This window comes from Phallusia mammillata, chromosome 7, assembly GCF_965637545.1.
Source record: "Phallusia mammillata chromosome 7, kaPhaMamm4.hap1.1, whole genome shotgun sequence".
Lineage (NCBI taxonomy): Eukaryota > Metazoa > Chordata > Ascidiacea > Phlebobranchia > Ascidiidae > Phallusia > Phallusia mammillata.
In genome coordinates this window covers 1,466,445-1,487,986 of record NC_137258.1, presented here as the reverse complement: position 1 = coordinate 1,487,986, position 21,542 = coordinate 1,466,445, and the positions used below count along the sequence as shown (strand labels likewise).

The window sequence follows — 21,542 nt, the reverse complement described above, 5'->3', positions numbered from 1 at the left end:
GTCATTGCTCTAGTAGTGAAGCACAGTTATTACTTTAGTAACTTGTTGATAATTCAGATGTATTAACTTATTGTTTTCAACACAACTAGGTTAAGACGATTTCATGCCAGCCAAATCACATGACAGTTATAATCGCTTACTGAAATCGTTTGACTAATACTTAACATTAGGAAGGACTTTGCAACAACAAGTTGAAGTTTTTGAATGAGTGTTGATGATACGTTTTAATAAGCAATAGCTCAAGTTGCAAATAAAACCCTAAAACCAAAAAACCCTGTCCACTAGAAATTTTGTATGTTTTTTTTATTAAAAACGAAAAATGATAACTTTGCCCAAGGTGGATCGCATACGAGCAACGAATTAGAAATAAAGAACAGCAACAGAAGGCACCTTCCCCAACTGGTGGCAAAAGTCCACAGTGCACAAACATATTAGTCATCTTCGTGGCATTGTGTATAAATAAAACCAAACCAAATCAAAAGATCTTCAGGAGATTGAAACAAATGAAAGTCTGAAGTCAAAACTGAACGTTGAAACGCACGGCAGCTTCGTAAACATTGTTCAGATGTTCAAGGTCGATGTTTTTGATGCATTTCGCATCGTCACGTTTGAAGTAGCTTCGTACTGTTCCCTTTACAATCGATTTCACTGTAAACAAAATTAAAGTGGAAATTAGTTTGCCGAAATTGATCAAAAGTTCAAAGAAAAAACAAACAAAATGAAAACGGTAATGAACTTGCTAGCAGCCAATGTGCAAGCAGGCGTACACCCAAGTATTTGTTTGTGTAATGATGTTGATAATAACGCAATATTATCCAAATCACGGTTTGCTCCATATAAAGTTGGACTTTGATATAATTTCAATTTAGAGTCACAACATGCATGGCTATGATCACTAAATTTGGCGATAAACGATTAAAGAATTTCAATTACCAACATGTAAATAGATAACTCAAATAGCCAATGGGAATAAAATTCCTTGAAATGAGCTTTAAAGTCATGTTGTGTGTCTATTTGTAACAAAATATGAAGAGTGTATAAATTACCAGTGTCCCAAAGGGCGGATTGAAAAATATTAAACATTTTTCGCAATAAAAATTTTTGTATGGGTAATTTCGACCATCAATTATTTCCAACCAAATCCTGACATTTAAATGAGGAAATACCTTCTACGACCCGTTTACAGGAAGTTCGTTAAGGTAAAATGACATCTTGATCATTTCATTATATTTTGCTGTCTATATTTGTCCTCTGTATCACACAGTCTTTGTGCATAGATGAGAACCAACGCACAATAATTATTACTGGAGAGAAACACCCACCACATATGATGTAAGTGTGCGTATTGTCTGACATGCAAACTGATAAAAATACTTTGAACCACTCCTAACACGTACACCTGCAAAAAAGTTATTTTAAGGTGCTTAGCAGAAAAATAAAAAAATGGTTTAAAAGTCATGACGTCACTCGATTCTATTACTGTTGACCAGTAATGCCCATTATGACGTGGAAGCATCATGAAGAGCTTATGTCGTCGGTCAAAATACAAGTTTTTTATGAAACGGATTAAATTACCCCCATATTCACGGTTTACTAAGCAGCTTAAAACAACTACAACGAGGTTAGAAAACATCCGCCTATGCTATGGTTCACTTGACGTTCAAAATATCGTGACACAACAATCTGCTGCGCTCTTGCAACGTGTATCAGTTTCAGAGCTCTGTAATGGACGGGTTGTTATGTTCACGGTGAATGCAGCTCAAAACATTTGTCCGTTTTTAGTGACATTTATATAAGAGAACAAAGATTGTAGAAACAACTACATTGAGTTTTTAAGCAATAAATAAAACACAATTCCCGCTGAAACGTGAAAGTAATTGGTGGCATATCTGGCTTAAAAGTAGGTTTGGAGGAACATTGAACTACTCACCTTTCGCTTCGGTCACCCGACTGTCGTTGCCAAGAAGATGAGTTAATTTTCTCGCGTATTCTTTGAACAAATCCTTGGATGCGAATCTGTCTTTGTAGAGGGGTGACAGATGACGCACAACAAGCGATGCAACGTCGCATTTCCCCGAATCGCATTTACTCTTGCCCGATTTACCGCTGTCGGCGCTCGAACACCGTTTCCGTGGCAACCCGGGGACGGGAAATGGTTCCATCGCGTCGCTACACAACGATTCAGGAAGATTTTTCGCGATTTTTGCAGCTTTCACTTCTTGCTTTGGAAGTATATCGCTGGATGGCGCTGTTTCGACCACTGAACCGTGAAGGACAGGTTCCGGACAAACCAGCTCCACAAAAGTCGCGGTAGGGACTATGACGTCATCAGCTTTCTGCGTAACCGTGACGTCACTTGTACTGTCATCGGGTGTGACGTAATGAGGTTCACGTTTAACTGTGACGTCATCAGATGCGCGATTTGTAGAAAATTCAACAGATTTTGTTGTGACTGTGACGTCATCGGGTTCGCGTTTTGTAATGACGTCAATATCGACGAGTGGGGTTTTCCCCTTTTCACTGGGAACAGGCAAGTCTGGCTTCGTGGAAGAACAAGAATCAATAGTACGAAAGGAATTGGGATTTTCCACTTTCACGTGAGGTGGGGAAGCGGTAGGTTGGGTAGTTGTTACTTTATTCACTGGTTTCGACTTTTCAGGCATAACAGATGGTTTCACGTCGCCAAAAACATCTTTGGTACCACATGGGGTCACATTATTCACGTCTTTTTCGACTTTTACGTGCGTGGATTCAATGCTACTTGATGGGAAAATGTTTTCTTCGTCATCTGAGTCGAGCACCACAATACATGGCTCGATAATACGGGTTTTGGATTTCGTCGCTTCAGAGTTTTTCACAAACCAACTGGAAATCGGGCGGCCAGCTTTTGGTTCGCGTTTTACTTTGGTGATTGTGGGAAGTTCTGTTTCCTAGAAGCATAAATGGAAGATAGTAAAACACCTCCTACAGTGAACAAATGGCCAAAAACATGTTGTCACTTCCCGACTGAACAGAAAACCCCATTCTTTTCATGTGCTTGAAAATGCAACAATTATAAGTCCTTGTAAATTGTAAATTCCCTGTTCTATTTCCATTCTTGCAACGATTTCCAATTTTTATTGTATACAACTCGAACCATGAACTATTAGCCTTTTCTAATTTTAATCCCCTTTTTATTGCCCTTTATAGACACTGAAGATGCTTTTTTAGACAATATACATTTGTTTTTTTTAAGAACTGATTTTAACCTGAAAATAAACTTTCCCAACTCGTGACAGCAATCATAAGGATCGAAATGTTTGAACACAAAACCCACCTGGAAAATTGATTTCTCCTCTGCTTCCTTAGGCAACGTGTCCGGCTTGGGACTTTCGTTACTGCAGAGTCCCGGGTGTACGATGCCACTCACGCCCTTTTCAGGTTTTGGAAATTCCCGCTGAGGTGGTGCGGAAGGTTTTTTCTTTTTGTTTGGAGGTTTTATGTATCGCTCCACCGTTTTGGTTTGGACCTGTGCAATTTAATGCATGTTTTGTTGCATTTAATGCGATACCTTATTCTCATTTTGCCAAAGAAAATTCTAAGAGACATGGAAATTATGAGTTTATTTGAGCTGTTTCCCATAGTAATCAAGAAAGGAACCTTCACTAAAACAGGCAGCAATAAATTGCAGCTGCTACTGTCCTTTTGCAATAGATATGATCCTCATAAATAATACACACCCCTATGACAGGAAATGTCAATCAAAGTCGCCTTGACGAATCTATCAGCATTTCGAGACCGACACAACCTGTGTTTTGTCGCCACAAGAATTATACATAATTGCAAATAAATGTTTATCGTGGCACAAACGAACAATGACATTTTTCCAACCAATCCCAAATGAGCAAGGTGGTATTTTTTGCTTCATTGTATTAGTTTTAAATTATCTTGTACTGTCACTCTGCTCACCACGTCATTGAAAGCAAGCTTCCGTTTATTCTTTCCAGTGTTTTTGAGCGACTGTTTTTTCTTGTCTTGTTTTTCCTCAAGCAAAGCGGTCGCAGATGTAAATCCACTGTTACTTTTCTAAACAGTAAAATCGAGGAGGTTAAACACGTGAAAACGTTTCAAATATTGCAACGCAGCTTTCAGGACTGATAGGACTAAAATACGGTTCACATTTTCATATATGGTATCAATATCATACCATCAGTAAAGTACGCGTTTGAAAATGACATTCTCCTAACTAAGCTAAATGACCAACTCCCGTTCCGAAAGACCCTGAAAAAATCGCCATTGGGTATGATGGTGCACTTCATCATAAACCCCAAAATAAAGTTTGATCATAACTTATATGAAATAGGCTATTGCTGCAAGGCAAAATGTATAACCAAGTATTGCTCATCCAGCAGTTTTATTGTAAACAATCGACGTTCCGACGTCCTATTCAAGACGCCTTCATCAGGATAGTGACATATCTTGCAGGACAAAATTCTTATAAAGCGACAAAATGTCTTTGTATCTCTATGAGCCCTAAAGGTAAACATGCAACTATGAATAAAGCACTGGTGTGTAAAAAAAACTACAGTACCTTCAGTAAAACCATGCCTAAACCCAACCTTAACGGGGGTACAATGAGCTGTTGATTAAATAAATTGAAGTATACGTCATAAACAACATTGTGTACGTCATAAACACCTGTGCTCTTTCATGGTGAGCGAGTTCGGAAGCTCGTACGAACCCACTTCCGGATGGGAGTTCCGCATGACAACGACGCTTTGCTTTATAACAAGCCGATGTTTGGTAATTCCCCTCGTTATGTGTGACGTCATCCTCTGTTTCGTCACAGTGGTTGACGGGGCCGTCCGATTTTTCCAAAGCACTAAAATAGAATGTAAAAGCTTTGAACCAATAACTAATAAGCTGCAGACAGTGCCCACTGTTTCGACCTATAAGGTCTCATCAGTGCAGCTGGTGATGAGAGATCGGCCGTATTGGCTGGTGTAGCCATCCAACATCACTCCAGTTTGTTGGGAGTTAACAGGGTAAAACCCCATGCCTTACATATTCTGTGCGATGACACAACAAGGCATACACCACAGATGAAACTGGCTCACAATGGCTAAGGAAATGATAAGCTGCAGACAGTGCATACTGTTTTGACCTATAAGGTCTCATCAGTGCAGCTGGTGAGAAGAGATCTCTCGTCACTAACTGCACTGTCTGCAACTAGAAATAAATATCGATAACCGATTTTTTGCAGAGTTGTGTTTGTTTTAGCCACTCCACAGTGTGAATTGGTTGGTTGTGTTCAAATACAAGTTTTTCCAGGCGCAACATTTTTAAAAAGTTTTAGTCAATATTTTTTAAAATGTTGATGTTTGTGGCACACCAAGCTTCAAATAAGGAAAGCTTTTGTGTTATGTTAATGGAATAGTGGCCACAAGAGATGACAATATTTGGTAAAAAACGATTAAGAAACACTGGTGTTGATCACAAGTAAGAGTAACTGTTTTCAGCCTAACTTTGACCGAGGAGTTAACATAAATATCTTACTATGATACTTTATGTCATGAAACTTAGAAACAATATGGATGGAAATAGCTTAGGCTCACTTGCATAAAAAAAATACAAAACACAAAAATCCTATACCTGTGCAATTTAGCTTCAAGTGTCAACTTTTTGATCTGGTTAACTTGTTTCACAATAGCAGCTCTGTATCCCATAACAGTGGTTGCGACACGAAATATCTTGTATTCTATGTCGGCCGCTGCACCGCTTGAAAGCCATTCTCTGAAGTAAAAGAGAATTTATAAAAAATGGAAGAACAATTTATGTCTGGGCTTCGAGGTCTCGCTTTTTAGCCAACAATACGGAATTCTACTTTAAATGTTCTTGCCCAGTTTTGTAGGTTGTATCCGTAATGCTGACAAATGCCCTCTTCAAAATATCGTGTTTATAACGGCACAAAACGCAACTGACATTGTTGTAAGGTTTGCACGAAAAGCCTTAAAGTGAATGTGCAAGTAAACCATCCTTTAATCCAGGGGTCCGCAAATACTTTTTGGAGCGACCCTAAAAAAATTGCTCTAAATTCTCGCGACCCAAGCATTTTAGCATGTACGTTTGTGGAAAATACTAATCAACTCAATATCAGCATTAAGACTGCTATTATGCTGTTGTCAGTTGCTATTTTCACATAAAACAGGAGGTAAACGAACGCATATATTCTAGCAAATGAGAACTGTGGGCTCTGTGTTGAGAACACAGCTAATCAGAAAACGCATGCTTGCATAGGTGTGCTTAACTTTTTGCATTATTACATATACTTTATGTCATAGTTACGTAGTCATACGTAACAATGCAATAATAATGAAAAGGTTAAAAAAGCCGAAATTTATTCATACTGTAGATGCGATGCTTATATTCATGGGAAATTTAAAATATTTCGCGACCCAGACTGGAAGGTCTCGCGACCCAAATTTGGGTCGCGACCCACTATTTGCGGACCCCTGCTTTAATCAAGTAAACATGAACATAATACTGGGATCTGCCATGAAACGTTCACGCAGACCAGCGATCACGTTATTTACTCATGTAAAAATCACAGTAAGACAGGTTCATTGAAGGCGTCCTGCGGAATCAGTCGGTAACCAAGCATTTCCATATGGCAAGGCACATACCAATAAATCTAGTATGGGGTGGGATTCGAACTTCGACAGAATTTCTTCCGGGGCTCGCTCTACCAAATGAGCTACGCAGGCTCAACGGTGAACGCGTCGAAAGTCGAATCATGTATAAATAATGCTTTCAATGAGCCTAGGGTCCTGCGACTTTAACGAAGTAGGAATTGAACAGACTAATCTTGTAGCAAAGCGTTTGCTTTCCCTTGCAAATGTACACAACTACAAAATAATGTGTTTAAGAGACCTTGCAAAGAGAACTGATCCATGAAACGCAGTGTGGTTGAGTTTCAAAGCTTCCGCCAGCCTCTCCCAACATCCCACTCGAGTCGTCCAGTTGCATTTCGGCAATCGTGTGCTGGCAACATTGCGCAACGGGCAGTCGTCAGGTGGCGTTGGAGCGCTGTCACTAGATCGTCTCCGCTTGGGGGCAGCAGATGATCCAGTCTTCAATGTCAAATAGGCTTTTATTATCATGGTTTTATTAACACATTGAAAGTATTGAAACAGTCCGAACTTATTATTACCACTAAAAGGAAAAAAAACCGTGTAGAGTGCTTACTTAAGCGGTCTGGCCTCTGAACAGTAAATAGTTTCGTACAACAACAAACTGTTCAAACGTTGTTAAAATGGGACTTGTATAAAACATGTTATAGTTTTGCTAATCGTAAATAAAGTAACAAAATACTGATGATCAGAGTTGCAAGCGGGCCCGAATTCTGAGCCCGAAGCCCGGCCCGAACCCGAAACGTTTTTGAGAAGCCCGTTTAGCCCGAAATTTTGATTGACAGGCCTATCCACGAAAGCCTTGCAAAAAAGGATGAGAAAGAAAAAAGAGAAAGACAACAAACACAATAAGCAATAGTAGACAATGGGGTAAACAATACGTTTAAGAGTGGGGTGGGCAATATAGGGAAAAGCCAGAGACTTGTTACTCACAGCTGAGTGATATTATTGTAAAAAAAATGGCGGACACGGAACGTAAAGTCAGGCCCGTTTTAAGCCCGTTTTCTCACAAATACCTAAGCCCGAAAAGCCCGGCCCGACTTGCAACTCTGCTGATGATGCATTTAAAGGAAAAAATATATACATTTCAAAATCTTAAGGATGAACGACTTGATGTTTTTCAATAACTTAAATACGGTTTATTTAAGTCTTCATCCACCAAGCAACAAGCTGGGTTATTTCAAAAAAAGTTTAAAGCAGTAACGAACTGTACAAACACTAAGTGGTATTACCTTTCGCAATGAAAATTGCTCCTTAAAAAATTTGTCCCAATCAGATTTATCGATTCCGTCGTTGTCGTCCCCATCATAACGTTCGTCGTCATCAACAGTTCTGTGTAAAAACATAACCATTTTTCCAACCACAACAGTTGTGATGAGGTTGTTTCCTCATGTCAATCAACACAGATAGAAATTTCTGGTTGAACTTCAAATCCCATGTACACATGCTTGTGTGTTTACATGAACAAAATGTCAACAACTGGATAAATTTCAGTGGTTTATAATACTGCCCAGTGCAACAATTAACGTAAAAATTGTTATTTCTTGCCGTTAAAATCATTTATTAGCTTAATGCTTTTGTATCGGTTTTGCTTGTTTGTTTTTTTAATTTGGTTCGTTATTTTGTGTTATCACTAAGTTATATCATAGTACGCCAGGCCTGTTCAAGGCGTTATACCGAATCAGCTGGTCTCCCAAGCATTCCCATATGGCAAGGCATAGACTAGAAAAATCTAGCCTGCGGTGGGATTCGAACCCACGACAGGAGTCTTCCGGGACTCGCGCTCTACCAACTGAGCTACACAGGCTCAGTGGAGAATCCGCCGAAAGTCGAATCACAAGCACCGTTGCCTGCCTCGTATGCTGCACATGTCAGCTTCGTACTAGGGGATCTCCAGTTCGACCGTATCAGCTAAGATGAAACATATTCATACTGGGATCAGCCCTGAAGCGTCGATGCAGACCAGCGATCACGGCATACATATCGATAAATCATAGTACGCCAGGCCTGTTCAAGGCGTTATACCGAATCAGCTGGTCTCCCAAGCATTCCCATATGGCAAGGCATAGACTAGAAAAATCTAGCCTGCGGTGGGATTCGAACCCACGACAGGATCACTAAGTTATGAGCAAGACTGTCGTGACGTACCTGTCGATTCCGTAACCTTTCTTTCCACCAGCGTACAAAGTCGGATCGTAATTTCCTGAAGATGAAAGCAACTTTTCGCCAGGCTGAGCTTTGCGTGTTCTTCCCACCGCCGAATATCCAAGCTACAAACAACACAACACCGATAATTTTCATCAGAAAATTCAGCGTGAAAACCACTAAATCGGTCGCTGTATATACATCTGATTTTAATGACCCTGAATCGTCGCAGTTGCTTTACTTGAAAGGAGATTTCATTATTACAAAAAAAATTACTAACATTCACTAAAGTCATCTCTTGGGTCCAACATAACCTTTCAGACATGCGGTGTTCTTAATCGGGGTGAATTTAAGCCACTTTGGGAGTTGGGTGGTAACAAGAGAGAACAAATGCCAATTGTAGGTGAAACAAAAGTACAAATTTTTTAGCGATCATTTTACATTAAGAAAAAAAAAAGATGTTTGTAAACAGATGATTGTAATAAGCTCACTAATAACAAACTAGAGCTACAAAGATGTCAAACATACGAAATGAAGTCAGAAAGAGTTTGTATTAATTCGTGTAACTCACCGCGTTAAAGTCTTTGTATTGTTGCAGGAGAGCCTTGGGATCCTTACAGTGATCGCAATTCTTGTTGCACTGAGGAGGTAGTTCACCGAAGAAGTGAGATATTACTCCGTGTCGACATCTGAATGACAAACAACAACATTTTAAATCCGGTTTAACCACTACACCATCAATTGAAAGTCGTCCAGGCTGTAATTTTATGTGCTATTTCCCTTTTTTTAGGTGTGATTGAAATTGCCTAGCTGGTACATAGTACGCCAGACGCATTGAAAGCGTTATACCGAATCAAGTTTCAGGCCTGATCCCAGTTACGAAATTATGTCCATCTTAACTGCCTAGCTGGTTATTATCACAGTAGAATCAAAGTGTTTTCGTCATTCGAAAGAAAACACAAATCCTCTTTTATGGAGAAAAATAACTCAGTGTTGGCCTCAATGGGGTTTGAACCAGCATACTTAATACTTGGTCATACATTATGCCTGGCAGCAATAGCTTATTTCAGCATACTTAAGAACAGCTAGAGGTGTAACTTTGACAATGCGACACCATGGTTGAGTACAGAATACTTTAACGGCGCCACTAAATGCAGTTGAAATATCGACAGCAAAATAATGTTGGGTTTGCAAACATATTGTTGTCTTATCTGCGAAGTTATGAGCAAGAATAGGTGCTCGGTAAAGTTGGAGAAAATATACTGTGGATATTTTGAAGTGTAATGGTATTAAAACGAGCATTCTGCTGACAAGGCCAGTGTATATTGACATAAGTGCTACAATGTGTACGTAACTAATTATGTCACCGTGAGTTTTATTCCCATCGCTAAATACTTGTCATCGTAAGTAACACTCGAGTACATGAAACGTGAGGGCTCGTGTGATTATAACTGGTATTTCAGAACATTCACCCAATGTGAAAGCAGTTAACAACACGAGAAAATAAAATACATCAGTAGACGGTTCAGAACGAGGCAAAACAAGCTCAGTGGTGAAGTGGGAACAATACATAGGGGGTGATATGTACACTCATTTACTGACGCCTGTTTGAACAACGCTTTATGACGTCATAAAACTGCGTCGCGCGGTGTGTTCACGCATCGATGATTCGCAATGGCGCAAGTGCTCGTGACAAACAAGAATCGACTCAGGCTTTTATTAGAAATCGAGACGAGGGAAAAAGTGGGGTCCATTGTCTCCCGAGTGAAAGTAAACCCGTCCCAGCGTCAAAACAAATGTAAATACATCGTCGCCCGAGGCTAAATAACTAGTGAAGCGGAATTGTTGTATGTTGCAGATGTTATATACTTGGTTGTGGTGGTAATAGGAGTTTATATGTTGGTTTTTGCTTCCGCAGACAGTGAGCTATGCTGATGTTTTCCAGGGAGGTAACGGACATTGACAGAATGTCGGACTTCTACACAGAACAGTTATGTTGGTAGAACCTTTCACCAGGCCGTGTGTTGTTATTGCGCACTAATGGTGAACGCTGGTTAAGCATACGATCGTGTTACTGAGCCGTGACGCGTCTATTTCGAGTCATTTCAGTCTATTATTCGTTTTAAATGTACAGTAGAGGAAATTAGGGACAATATGGTTTCCCTCGATTAACATCTGTGTAACGAGCGTGTTATTATGATCATATTATTTGACAGATAATTGCTGAATGCAAGAACATGAGATGATTTATCTGTTTAGCTTTGGTTAAATCATCAGTAGAATAATGACAGTCAGAGCTGTACAACGTACAGTGCGTTATGTGTCGAACAAAAACTAATTGGAGCCTGTTCAACTTTACAGTTTACAGCAAAGCACAGTTCCATATGTATTTCATAGTGGAAGTAGTGGTTCATTACATCGCGCAATGTGGTGAAACCCACACAGCAAAAGTACAGTGGTAGTGATAGTGCTGTGTTCGTTTGTCAGTAAGGTTGTTTACATGAAGCAGTTTCCGCTGAAAATTAGGTGCTGTAATCGTTACCAAAGTCCCAAAACCGACTAAATTAGTCTTTATCGCAGTTTTTCCTTGACGACATATTTACATTGGACTGCACTATGCTAGTTGAAAATCAAATTGAAGCTAGCAAATGCCGTGGGCGGAAGGAAAGGTTTTTTTTTTTCAAATGAAGCTTTCTTCAGAATATAATCCAGTAGCGTGTTACAACGTTGTACTTTGTCCCTAGAAAAGTAGGATTAGTCCGTGGACTTTTTAAGACATGACGGACCAACTTGAAAACGTACTTGGCATTACATTTGAGCAGATCAACACATTTCAGCCGTTCAAAGATGGATATCATATCGCATTCACAGTCGTATTGGGCGTGTTCTGTGGCACAACCCTTCTACTTATGGTGATAGCGATAATGTACGGCTGTTGTTGCGACTGCGCCGGAGGTACAAGAAAGCAACGGAAGGTTAAGAAGATTGTTCCTATCGATAGCCAGCAGACACAGGAGCCAAAGGGAAAATCAAAGGGTGGGAAACAAGTAAAACAAAAACCAGTGAAAAGACAGAAAGCCCAAGTGAACCCTGTGTATGAAGATGTGTGGTAAAATATACTGATTGCTTTTAGTTTGAGTGCTTGCCGTTAACTAATGTGATTTTTCATTGTGAATAGCCATAATCACCAGTAGTTATGTTCGTTATGCTGTGATACATTGCAACTTTTTGTGTTTACAACATTCATTCATTCCGTCCTCCGTGATTTTATGAGTGTTATTGCAACATAGAACTTCAAAACACAACCCACTTTATACACACCAAAAAGTTTTTTAATCGTTACGTTTCGTCCTTAGTGTTTTCATTTGTATTTTTTCAGCCATTTTTTCCGTAGATCTTTGCCACCGTTGCCTTATTTCAACCCGCCCAGTGCCTTTGTGAGTGCGACTATTCATATATATTCATAAAACAGTTCAGTAAAACAATCCTTATGTATATGATGTTATTCATGTTAGTAATAATTGTCGATATTTGCTGATGTCGTGAGTCAATCTTTTTTTTATCGATCCAAGTGTTCTTATGTTTAAATGTTCAAGCCAAATTTTGTAATACTGTAACCAATCACTGTAAATTGCAATGTTCCGATCCATAGCAAGTTTTCGTTTTCTAATCGGTACTTTAATATTTCTCGTGTGTTTCTACAGATCTTTTAAACAGTAAAAAAATACTTGTCTGCAAAAATGTCGAACTTCCTGAACAGTGACTTCAAGACGACCATGGATTCGGTGGTGGGATTCACTTTGGACGATATTGCAGCGATTCAACCATTCAAGGACAGCTACAGTACAGCCTGGTTTGTCATTTTCGCAAGTTTTATTGGCATGGTGCTCGTTCTGATTGGAATAGCTCTTCTATATTCCTTCTGCGATTGCGTGTGTTCCTGCTGCCGTCGGAAACCGAGCAAAAGTCACGGAAAGAATAAAGTCCATAGCAAGGGTGCAGTGCAGCAGAACCCTTCGTACGAACACTAGCTGCTTGAGAAAGATCTTTTTTTCGAATACCGGAATTTTTGTGAAAAATTTAATAATCATTTACGATAGAGAACACGCAGATTAGAAATATTAGGCTGTTTGCCTGAGTTAAAAGCTGCAAATGCTTAAGCTTGATGCTACTGTTTCACTTTTACAACAGTGCAAACAATTTCCCATTAAAACTGTTGTAGTTTTAGTTGTATTGCGAACTATTTGCAGAATTGTCCGTACTAACCACCCTATAAGCACATCCCAACTTCTGTAAACTGACAAGACAAAAATCTTTTGACTGTAATTTGCAACGACTTTTTCACTGTATGATTGTTAGGTGCAACTTATTTACAGTTTCTTCATCTTAGCTTGTATTTTTTGTCTTCTTCAAATCATCTGTTTATATATAATCGCATTTTTTCGATATATTTTCAGCATTGTGCCGTTCCATTAGTCGATCCTTGTAATAGTACTAATAACGCGTGCGTTTCGGAAAAGATCTTGATTGCGATATGAATTTCCTTTACGTAACTCGTGCCATAGATATCACATACTACATGACAATAGTTCCATTAAATCATGACTTTTGCAGTATTCCCACCATTTCTGTAGTTGATTTTGGTGCTTCCAGTAAGTTTTCCATATTTTTTGACGTTCTTTATATTTTTCGGTGTTGTACGTACATGGTGCCATAAAAAAGAGTAAGGTTTTAAAGTTATTAGATGAAATGTTTTCTATTATAGTTTTGCCAGTAAAATAAAATGACAATCTCATCATATTTTAACTTGGAACAAACTGTTGGTTTTTATTTGCCCGGTTTATTTTAGCGTTGTAATTGCATGTGGTGCTAATTAGTTTCCTGCATTGCCAAAGCGCTTGTATATTGCATTTATTTCATCTCTTTCTTCCAACAAACAAATATTTTAACTTACATATTCATTGTTACTGCTTTTAGGTGTACAATAGGAACCAATAACTTTAAGGGCTGAAATTTTCAACATGACAAGCAACATTTTGAACACTGACATCAATTCAGCTTTGAACCGAGTTGTCGGGTTTACTATCGACGACATCTTGAGTATTCAACCTTTCAAGGACACCTACAGCACCGTGTGGTTCGCAATCTTCATAAGCTTCATCGGTTCTGTGTTCCTACTTACAGGCATCGGTCTGTTTTACTCGTTTTGCGAGTGTTTGTGTTCGTGCTGCAGCTCGCCAAAGAAACGAAGAAACAAAGTCGATTCGAGAGGGCACGACAATATAGCAATGGACCACATGTAAGGATTTCACAACGATTGAGCTCATGTTGTAACTCGACACCTTTTCCATAGCTCCATATGTTACTTGATTTTGTGCAATTGTCTTATTTTCAACCTGAAAACTGATACGATTTCGTCTGTGCCTTTTTACCTAATCATCTTTGTACTGGTTTCGTATGTTGTACGGTATGAAACTTAAAATCACAGTCATCTTGCCTTTTATATCCACTTTAAAATTATAATGCACTGTCCAATGCTACTAAACTATAAAGATACCTATTTAAGGCATATCCTACGTGTTGTAACCTGCGTTTCATTTCCATCTTCTCTATGTTGACGAAATATTTGTTATTACTTATACACACTCACTCAATCAATCATGTTCCTTTTCACGCAGACTTGTTAAAGCACGTTATGCACAATATTTGCCTATTATTACTTTGCCCAAGCTGCTGTGTTTTCACTTACGCAATTTGCACATGCTTAACTCGTTAAATATATCCATGACTTACTAACCAAAATCCAATATGACAACTGATTCCTGCTGTTCCGAGTGCCTTCAGTGTTTATACACTGCTCTGATACACAAATACTGCCATCGTAACGTATGTTATTTACAAAAGCAAGGCGGTAAGTCTTGATTAAAGGTAACGGAGTACATTTCCCCCCAACGGCATGTCTACACATTTTCCCCTGAGACGGAACCACGTGACCTCATCGATCGCTCCTTGACCACATAACGCAGTCGGAGACATTAAACACCGATCAGCCTTCTTGTTCAGTGCGGAAACATATATTGCTGAAAACGAACTGTAATTTCGAGTAGCAGGTGATGGCTGGAGAGATTTCGTCCTATCAACGAGCTGTTCCGCTATTTCAAGATGGATTTCACGTTTGGATAATGATCTGCATTGCTGCAACTTTAGCTATTCTGGCCATATTACTGATTTTTGCATTTGTTTTCGGTTTTAACTTCTGCTCGTGCCGTCGTTCACAAAACAAGGCAGAAGTGGACTTGGAAAAAACAATTGAATCGACAACTGCCTTTTGAACAGGGAGTATGGGATATGAATTCAAGAAAGCAGTTTGGTCGAAAACTTCGCACTTGCAGTTTTGTCGCATTGCAATGTATATCTTATCTTCGCACTTGCTGCCTTTTAAAGCTTTTTCAGACTGTGATCTGACTTTTGTCAGCAGTTAGTTTTAAATTTTTGTTGTTGTTGGATAATCCACTAAATAAACCCTTGTTCACAGAATTTGTTTTACTGTATAATGAACAGCAATGGTTGTTGTTTACATGAAATTGTTTTCACATAACTGACCAAGTTTTTTTGTTTAAATGTTTCAACTGCCCTTAATAGCAATTACGCTACTAATACAGCTGCAATATATAAATATGTATGTTTAGTTTTTGTTTTATTATTGCAATAAACATTAGTTACACAAATGACTATCATTTGAGGGCTAATTAACATTACAGATATCATAGAAAAGTGTCCCGCAAAATAAAACAGTTTTAAACCTTGTATGTCATTTCAACTTGCCGTGTAATGTACGTTTAATATAATTTATTTATTACTTACTTCACTTCTTCACAATATTTCACCACACTCTCGAAATTTCCCTGGACTGATTTGGAATATTTCTTGTAAGCCTCCTCTGATTTGCTCTGCAGTAAAAAGTCTTGTATGTTTACTATGTTCACCAGTTTGCAATAAAAACTTCTGAAATATTTGTAAATGAGTTGTGTTGTTGGTAAAAACTATGTTGACACTAGACCAGTGGTTCTCAACCATGACCACCGAGGAGGGCCACAAGCTGTGTTCCGGGGGGCCACGTTGTAGATTCACCACTAAAATCCTTGCGCATGATTAAGTGTGTGTTGCGTGTTGCAAATAACTTTATTCCCTAATTTAATCAACTCTTTCACACACTATTTGCCTATATTGAGGTTTTTCATGTTCGGATTCTTGTATACTCTATTCAACCTGTTTAAAGCTGAAATTAGTACCGAATTCAAACACAGGTTGCTATTTTAATTTTGTAAGGGGGCCACAGGACTTACAGAGTTATTTGAAGGGGGCCATGAGGCCAAAAAGTTACTTTTAGGGGGCCACGGTTCACCAAAGGTTGAGAACCACTGCACTAGACAGTCTGTAAGGCACAATTCTCACATTTTGTTTAAATCATTCTGTTACCACCTTTTATAGAGCAAAATAGATGTTGTTTACCAAAACACTTCAAAGTAACAAATGTTTTAGATAGCCTTACCTTGTCTTTTTTCTTTTGAAGATCTTTGCTGATCAAAAAGTTTATTAGATTTCTGTCAGTCCTACAACAAAAATATATTGCATAAATAGTAAACAATATTAAAGATGCAAACAATATCTGTACCTTGCATAGTAAAGTCGACAATATGATAATTTGCCATCTCTACCAGCTCTACCAGACTCCTGGTAATAACCTGCCATTGATTTCGGTATCGTCCAGTGGGCTACAAACCTAACACAAAAATTTTAAATGAACATTTGTGGGCTAACTGGTAATATGTGGTCATTTAATATAAATAAAGTAATGAGTGTAACATGAACACATGCCATTTGATAAAATATTTGATGAATTCTGTTTTGGGCTTATGACATGCCCATCTGAAACAGCTAATTAAATTAAGTGACGTCCAATGTGAAACAGCTAGTTTAATCATTATCAGACTGAAACATGTCAGACCAAGGTGGTACAAGACCAAAAGAATGAAGGGTTATTAGGGCACATTAGGGTTTGGTAATTACGTAAAGGGATGTGAAGGAGAAACTATTTTGTATCAAAGTATTGAATTTGCTAATGTTATTGACTTCATGTTTTCAGACCTAAATATTATTGCCACAAAGCACATCTGCTAGCAAACATTTATAACTGTTTTAAAGTCCACAATTGGCTGGTGGGAAAGCAACTTCCTAGGAAATCTGTTCTAATTGCGGGAATGTTTTTGGCTGAAAAGTGGCAGAGAAATAACGAACTATTCATTTGTAGTGGATACCAGGTTTTGAAGCGAGTACCGATACCGAGTACGAGTACCACATGTATATACCTTTGATACCGAGTACGATTACCGAGTACTTAAGTGTAGTGCTGTACTTAGTTGTATATCACTGGCTAATTTATCTGCCATGGTCGGGGTACAGGCTTGCACACATACATGCAGAAAAATGTAATCTACATACGATAGTGAAAAAAATATATGTAACCTGGCGGAACTTTTTTCCAATTTTATGCTGTCCGAAGCAAATATTGGCATAAAGTTGCCCGTATTCTTATGGTGTAAATGGACCTTCGGTACTCGTACGCTGGTATCGAAAACTGAGACAAAAAAATTCGATACCGAGTATGAGTATCGTTACCACTGAAATCGTTCGATACCATCGATACCGAGTACCGGGTACCCGTCCCATCACTATTCATTTGCTACAGCTATTCATATCATGAAACCTGATGTCTTAATGAGGCAACCTGGAATCATGGAGATAAACACAAAACCTGAAAAAGATTATGGTTTGCAGCATGCATACAGTATTATCTATTTGCTTAACAAAACATTCAGCAATACAAAAAATATCCATTTGCATTGTACATATCATTTGCTGAAAGGTTTAAACAATAAAGAATGTCACATTTTACGTCTGTTTGGGCTGTTGTTTTCATTATTAAAGTTATGAACAGATCTGTATGTTGTGTTTCAAAGTACAAATTATTTAGCTGTATTAATAGCTCAAAAATCTTGATAGCAGTCTTATTGCAAGAGTTTTGCGGACCAACAGGTTTTAATCATAAAAAAAAAATGAAGATGCTTTATGTTGTGCGAGTGAGACATAAGATTAATTTTTTAGAGATTTACCAAAACTGGTGGGAAAATGTAGTTGACTTTCCAGGAAATTTGTTTTTCAGCCCAGCTATATATGCAAGTACAGGCAGTAATGCAAGTATTATTGCCATTTAATATGTTCTATTTAAGGGGACAAAATCATTCTCCCAGACACAGCTGCCAAGACAAATGAATACGTGGCAGTAAGGCTTAAGTGTGTTCCTGCATTACTTCATTTTTCTCAATAAATTCCAATGCATGTGTTTTGGGGTTTGTGTGTATGATTTACTAAGTTTTTTGCCAAACATAATTTTACCTCACATTAGCCTTGTCAACCCCCATCCCAAAGCTGATGGTTGCAACAATGATGGGAACTTTTCCTGCAGACCATTCTTCTTGTACCTTGGTTCTGTCATCACCTTTCAAACCTGTGAAACTTCACAGTTGTAAATGGTGTCAATGTCATCCAAGAAATTTCATTCATGTAACCCTACCTGCATGATATGCCTTTGCATGTAAACCACGTTTCAGTAATTGTCCAGTTAGCAGTGTGCAGTCATCCCGCTTATGGCAGTATATGATACCACAACCATCATATTGCTGTAACAAGTGGTTAATGAAAGATTAGATAAAAAAAACTTGGACACTGAACAAAAGTGACACGTTTTCAATCAAAACTGTTGTTTTCCTGTAGGCTACTTTCAACAATTAAAAGGATTTTCTTTTCTTTGCCAAGTATGAATTTTGTAACAATGCAAAAGCACCATGAACAAACATGACCATGAAATCACACACATATAAACACTATTTATGAAACTTGGACAAAAGTGACATGTTTTTAATTTAGTCATTTAAGATGGTTCGGCAAAAACACCTTGAACAGAACATCGCTACAAAACAACAAATACTTTCTTACCCCATTAGGTAGTTTTTTACCAAGTGCTTTTTCACAAAACTTTTGCAAGTCAAGATATTGATCTTGTAAAAGGACTTTATATCTCACGTCGTAGAAGAGATTGGAACGAAACACACTTGATTTAAATGTCAATGTTGATTCCTTCAGCTGTAAACCGAACATAGTTGTACATTATACTGTTATGATTGAGTAACCAACAAATACTCATTATTACCTGCAATGACTTGAATATATCTCGTTGCACAGCGATAGGGGCAGTAGCAGTTAAGGCAATGCATGGAACTTTGGGCAAGATTGACCTCAACTTGTACAAGCACAGATAATCGGGCCTATAAAAATATAATCAACAAAACTGAGAATTACAACTATCTACATTTATATCCAAGGAAGGATTTGAATGATTGTTATCTCACAAGGAAAGTTATTTTCATAGTTTAAAAACATGTATTTATGTTTTAGGCTTATATCTTGAAATCTAATACCATTAATGGTAATCACACTTTATAAAGCTGTTACATAAATCTGTTAATACTGTTTGTAACGTTAGAATATTTTTTTGTCTTTTTTATAAGTTTTAACTGTTAGGCTTTTTAAAACACCAGCAAAGTCCAAACCTGAAATCATGACCCCATTGTGACACACAATGAGCTTCATCAATCACAAAGAGTGAAATTTTCGATCTTGCATAAAGTTTCTTTACAATTGTAACAAAGTTAGAGGTTGATGCCTGTTCGGGGGTGATGTAAAGCAGTCGGCATTTGGGAGATTTACTCTCAAGGTCAGCAATAACTCTGGCTTTCTCAGCCTAAAAAGAAATGTGTATTAAACTCAAGCTTTATTAGACAATAGATATATATATATAAATGTAGGTTTACACCAATTTTTCCATACTATACATGAATTGGATACAAAGTTTGGACTGAAGCTCAGCATTTAAATTCAAATTTAAATATGGAACATCTTAACTTTGCTACATATGCCTAAAATAGCTCTATAGGTTTGTCTCAATTATATCTTGAAATACATTTATGTTTATTAAGGTACAAGAGACATAAAGAATAAAAAAATGAAGAAAAGTACTGCTCATGGAGGTGTTTACTTTGTTTTGCTTGGAATTGATGGTCTCAGCACAGATGTTGTGGTTTTTAAGATGTTGCAGTTGGTCGTGCATTAAAGCGATGAGTGGCGAAACAACCAGTGCTACACCTTTCAGGTAAACAGCTGGAAGTTGAAAACAAAGCGATTTGCCAGCACCAGTTGGCATGGAAACGAATGCATCATTTTTGCCTGCAAACAAAAAAAATCTTTTAATAATGAGCTGCAATAATTTTTTGGAAAATGGTTTTAAAATGTACAAACATTTATTAGACACACGAACTCAAACTTGGTAGATTATCAAGTTACATTAAACTGGTTTCAGCTCAGATAAAGCAGCTAGTATACATGAACAATGGGATCTCTAAAATTGTAGTATTTCCTGTCAAGGCTTGATTAGGATACAGCGCCATCCTACATTGCCACAGCCATGTGGTGTTATTGTACTCTATGTGCTGTGCTGTGATTGGGCATTGCTTTGTGTTTTCCAGATACAACTACCAAGCACAACAATGCATTTTGCAGCAAATGCCATGACTCAAAGCCATTGTTCAAGTGCAGCAAAGTCAAAATATACCTAACATGACCCAATGCAGCATTTTATTAAGGTCAATTATTTTTCCAATACAGTGTAAAAAAACTGAAAGCCACTACAACAATCTGAATGAAACCCACAAAACTTTCTAGGAAGTGTGGCAAAAAAACTCCTAAACTAACTAGGTTACATCACTATATCTTCTGGCAATTGTATTTTTATTCCAACGTTTCTATGTCCTATACAGGTTGCCTTCTGAATGCATGGAGTGTTATTTACCCGGAGGAAGGTGACCTGTATAGGATGTCAATACATTGGTATAAAAATACAATTGCCAGAAGAGATTTATAAAGTTGATATTATGCCTAACAGCAACAGCTTATATATAGATTACACCACATTTTGTGCGACAGAAATTCTCAAAGGTTCGTTTTTTGTTGATTATATTCACCTTTTCAAACATGACCATAAATCTTTTACTTTTTTCACTGACCTGTGCAAATAGCATTCACAGCCTGTTCCTGAAGTGGGCTTCGAAATGTTTTGTGGCCAAATTTGGTTTGTAGAATAAGTTTGATTCCAGCCTTGTCATTACTAACTTTGGTGGGTAAAATCTTTTTCATCTTGCTTAAATTCCAAAGAAAATTGTAACCAACTTCACTACATTTGCAGCTTTGAAAGTTCTTAAACAGCTACAACCCACAATACAAACCTACCTCCACTGATAACAAAATATGGTGCTCATTTTTAACATGATTTTTTAAATTGAGCATGATAAACAATACATAAAAACATAAGTCACCTCCCGCTTAGCTTTTCCACTAATTTTTACTTTCAACTAAAATTCACGAAGCAGTTACAGTAAAATGTCTAAGACTACACTTATTTTGTTTTAAACGCTCACAAAAATATGCAAAATAAAGCTATATTTTTATATCTGCTGTCGTAAGCAATAAGTACACGAAAAATGTAAACCAATTTTTAACAAGATACAAGAACAAAGATATTTGGTTTAATTACATGCTCAACTGTAGCTATCGCAG

General features: G+C 37.8%; 1 protein-coding gene and 1 non-coding gene across 2 annotated transcripts; both read right to left on the bottom strand.

Moving 5' to 3' along the window:
• Window positions 1-288: 288 nt before the first annotated feature.
• On the bottom strand, window positions 289-21,246 carry LOC145238422 (ATP-dependent DNA helicase Q5-like). The gene is made up of 20 exons (XM_080101576.1): window positions 20,993-21,246; window positions 19,969-20,156; window positions 19,484-19,674; window positions 19,084-19,198; window positions 18,870-19,016; window positions 18,448-18,553; window positions 18,270-18,381; window positions 16,489-16,596; window positions 16,366-16,426; window positions 15,678-15,763; window positions 9,385-9,502; window positions 8,817-8,938; window positions 7,901-8,000; window positions 6,910-7,109; window positions 5,632-5,772; window positions 4,678-4,861; window positions 3,949-4,065; window positions 3,317-3,508; window positions 1,931-2,930; window positions 289-648 (listed from the first exon to the last, which is right to left on the bottom strand). Exons 1-20 carry the CDS (start codon window positions 21,120-21,122, stop codon window positions 518-520), a joined length of 3,549 nt encoding a protein of 1,182 aa, XP_079957702.1. The 5' UTR covers window positions 21,123-21,246; the 3' UTR covers window positions 289-517.
• On the bottom strand, window positions 8,403-8,475 carry Trnap-cgg (transfer RNA proline (anticodon CGG)). Its single transcript has one exon. It is a non-coding gene; the product is annotated as a tRNA-Pro (tRNA).
• Window positions 21,247-21,542: the final 296 nt, after the last annotated feature.

What these genes read in the sequence shown, in the direction of transcription:
- LOC145238422 (XM_080101576.1), bottom strand. Translation starts at nt 21,122, where the DNA reads ATGAAAAAGATTTTACCCACCAAAGTTAGTAATGACAAGGCTGGAATC. An exon ending in GTAAAAAACTACCTAATGGG is followed by an intron (nt 18,554 to 18,869) that starts GTAAGAAAGTAT and finishes CACTTGTTACAG; the next exon opens with CAATATGATGGTTGTGGTAT. An exon ending in GTTGACAAGGCTAATGTGAG is followed by an intron (nt 16,597 to 18,269) that starts GTAAAATTATGT and finishes TTTTTGTGTTAG; the next exon opens with GTTTGTAGCCCACTGGACGA.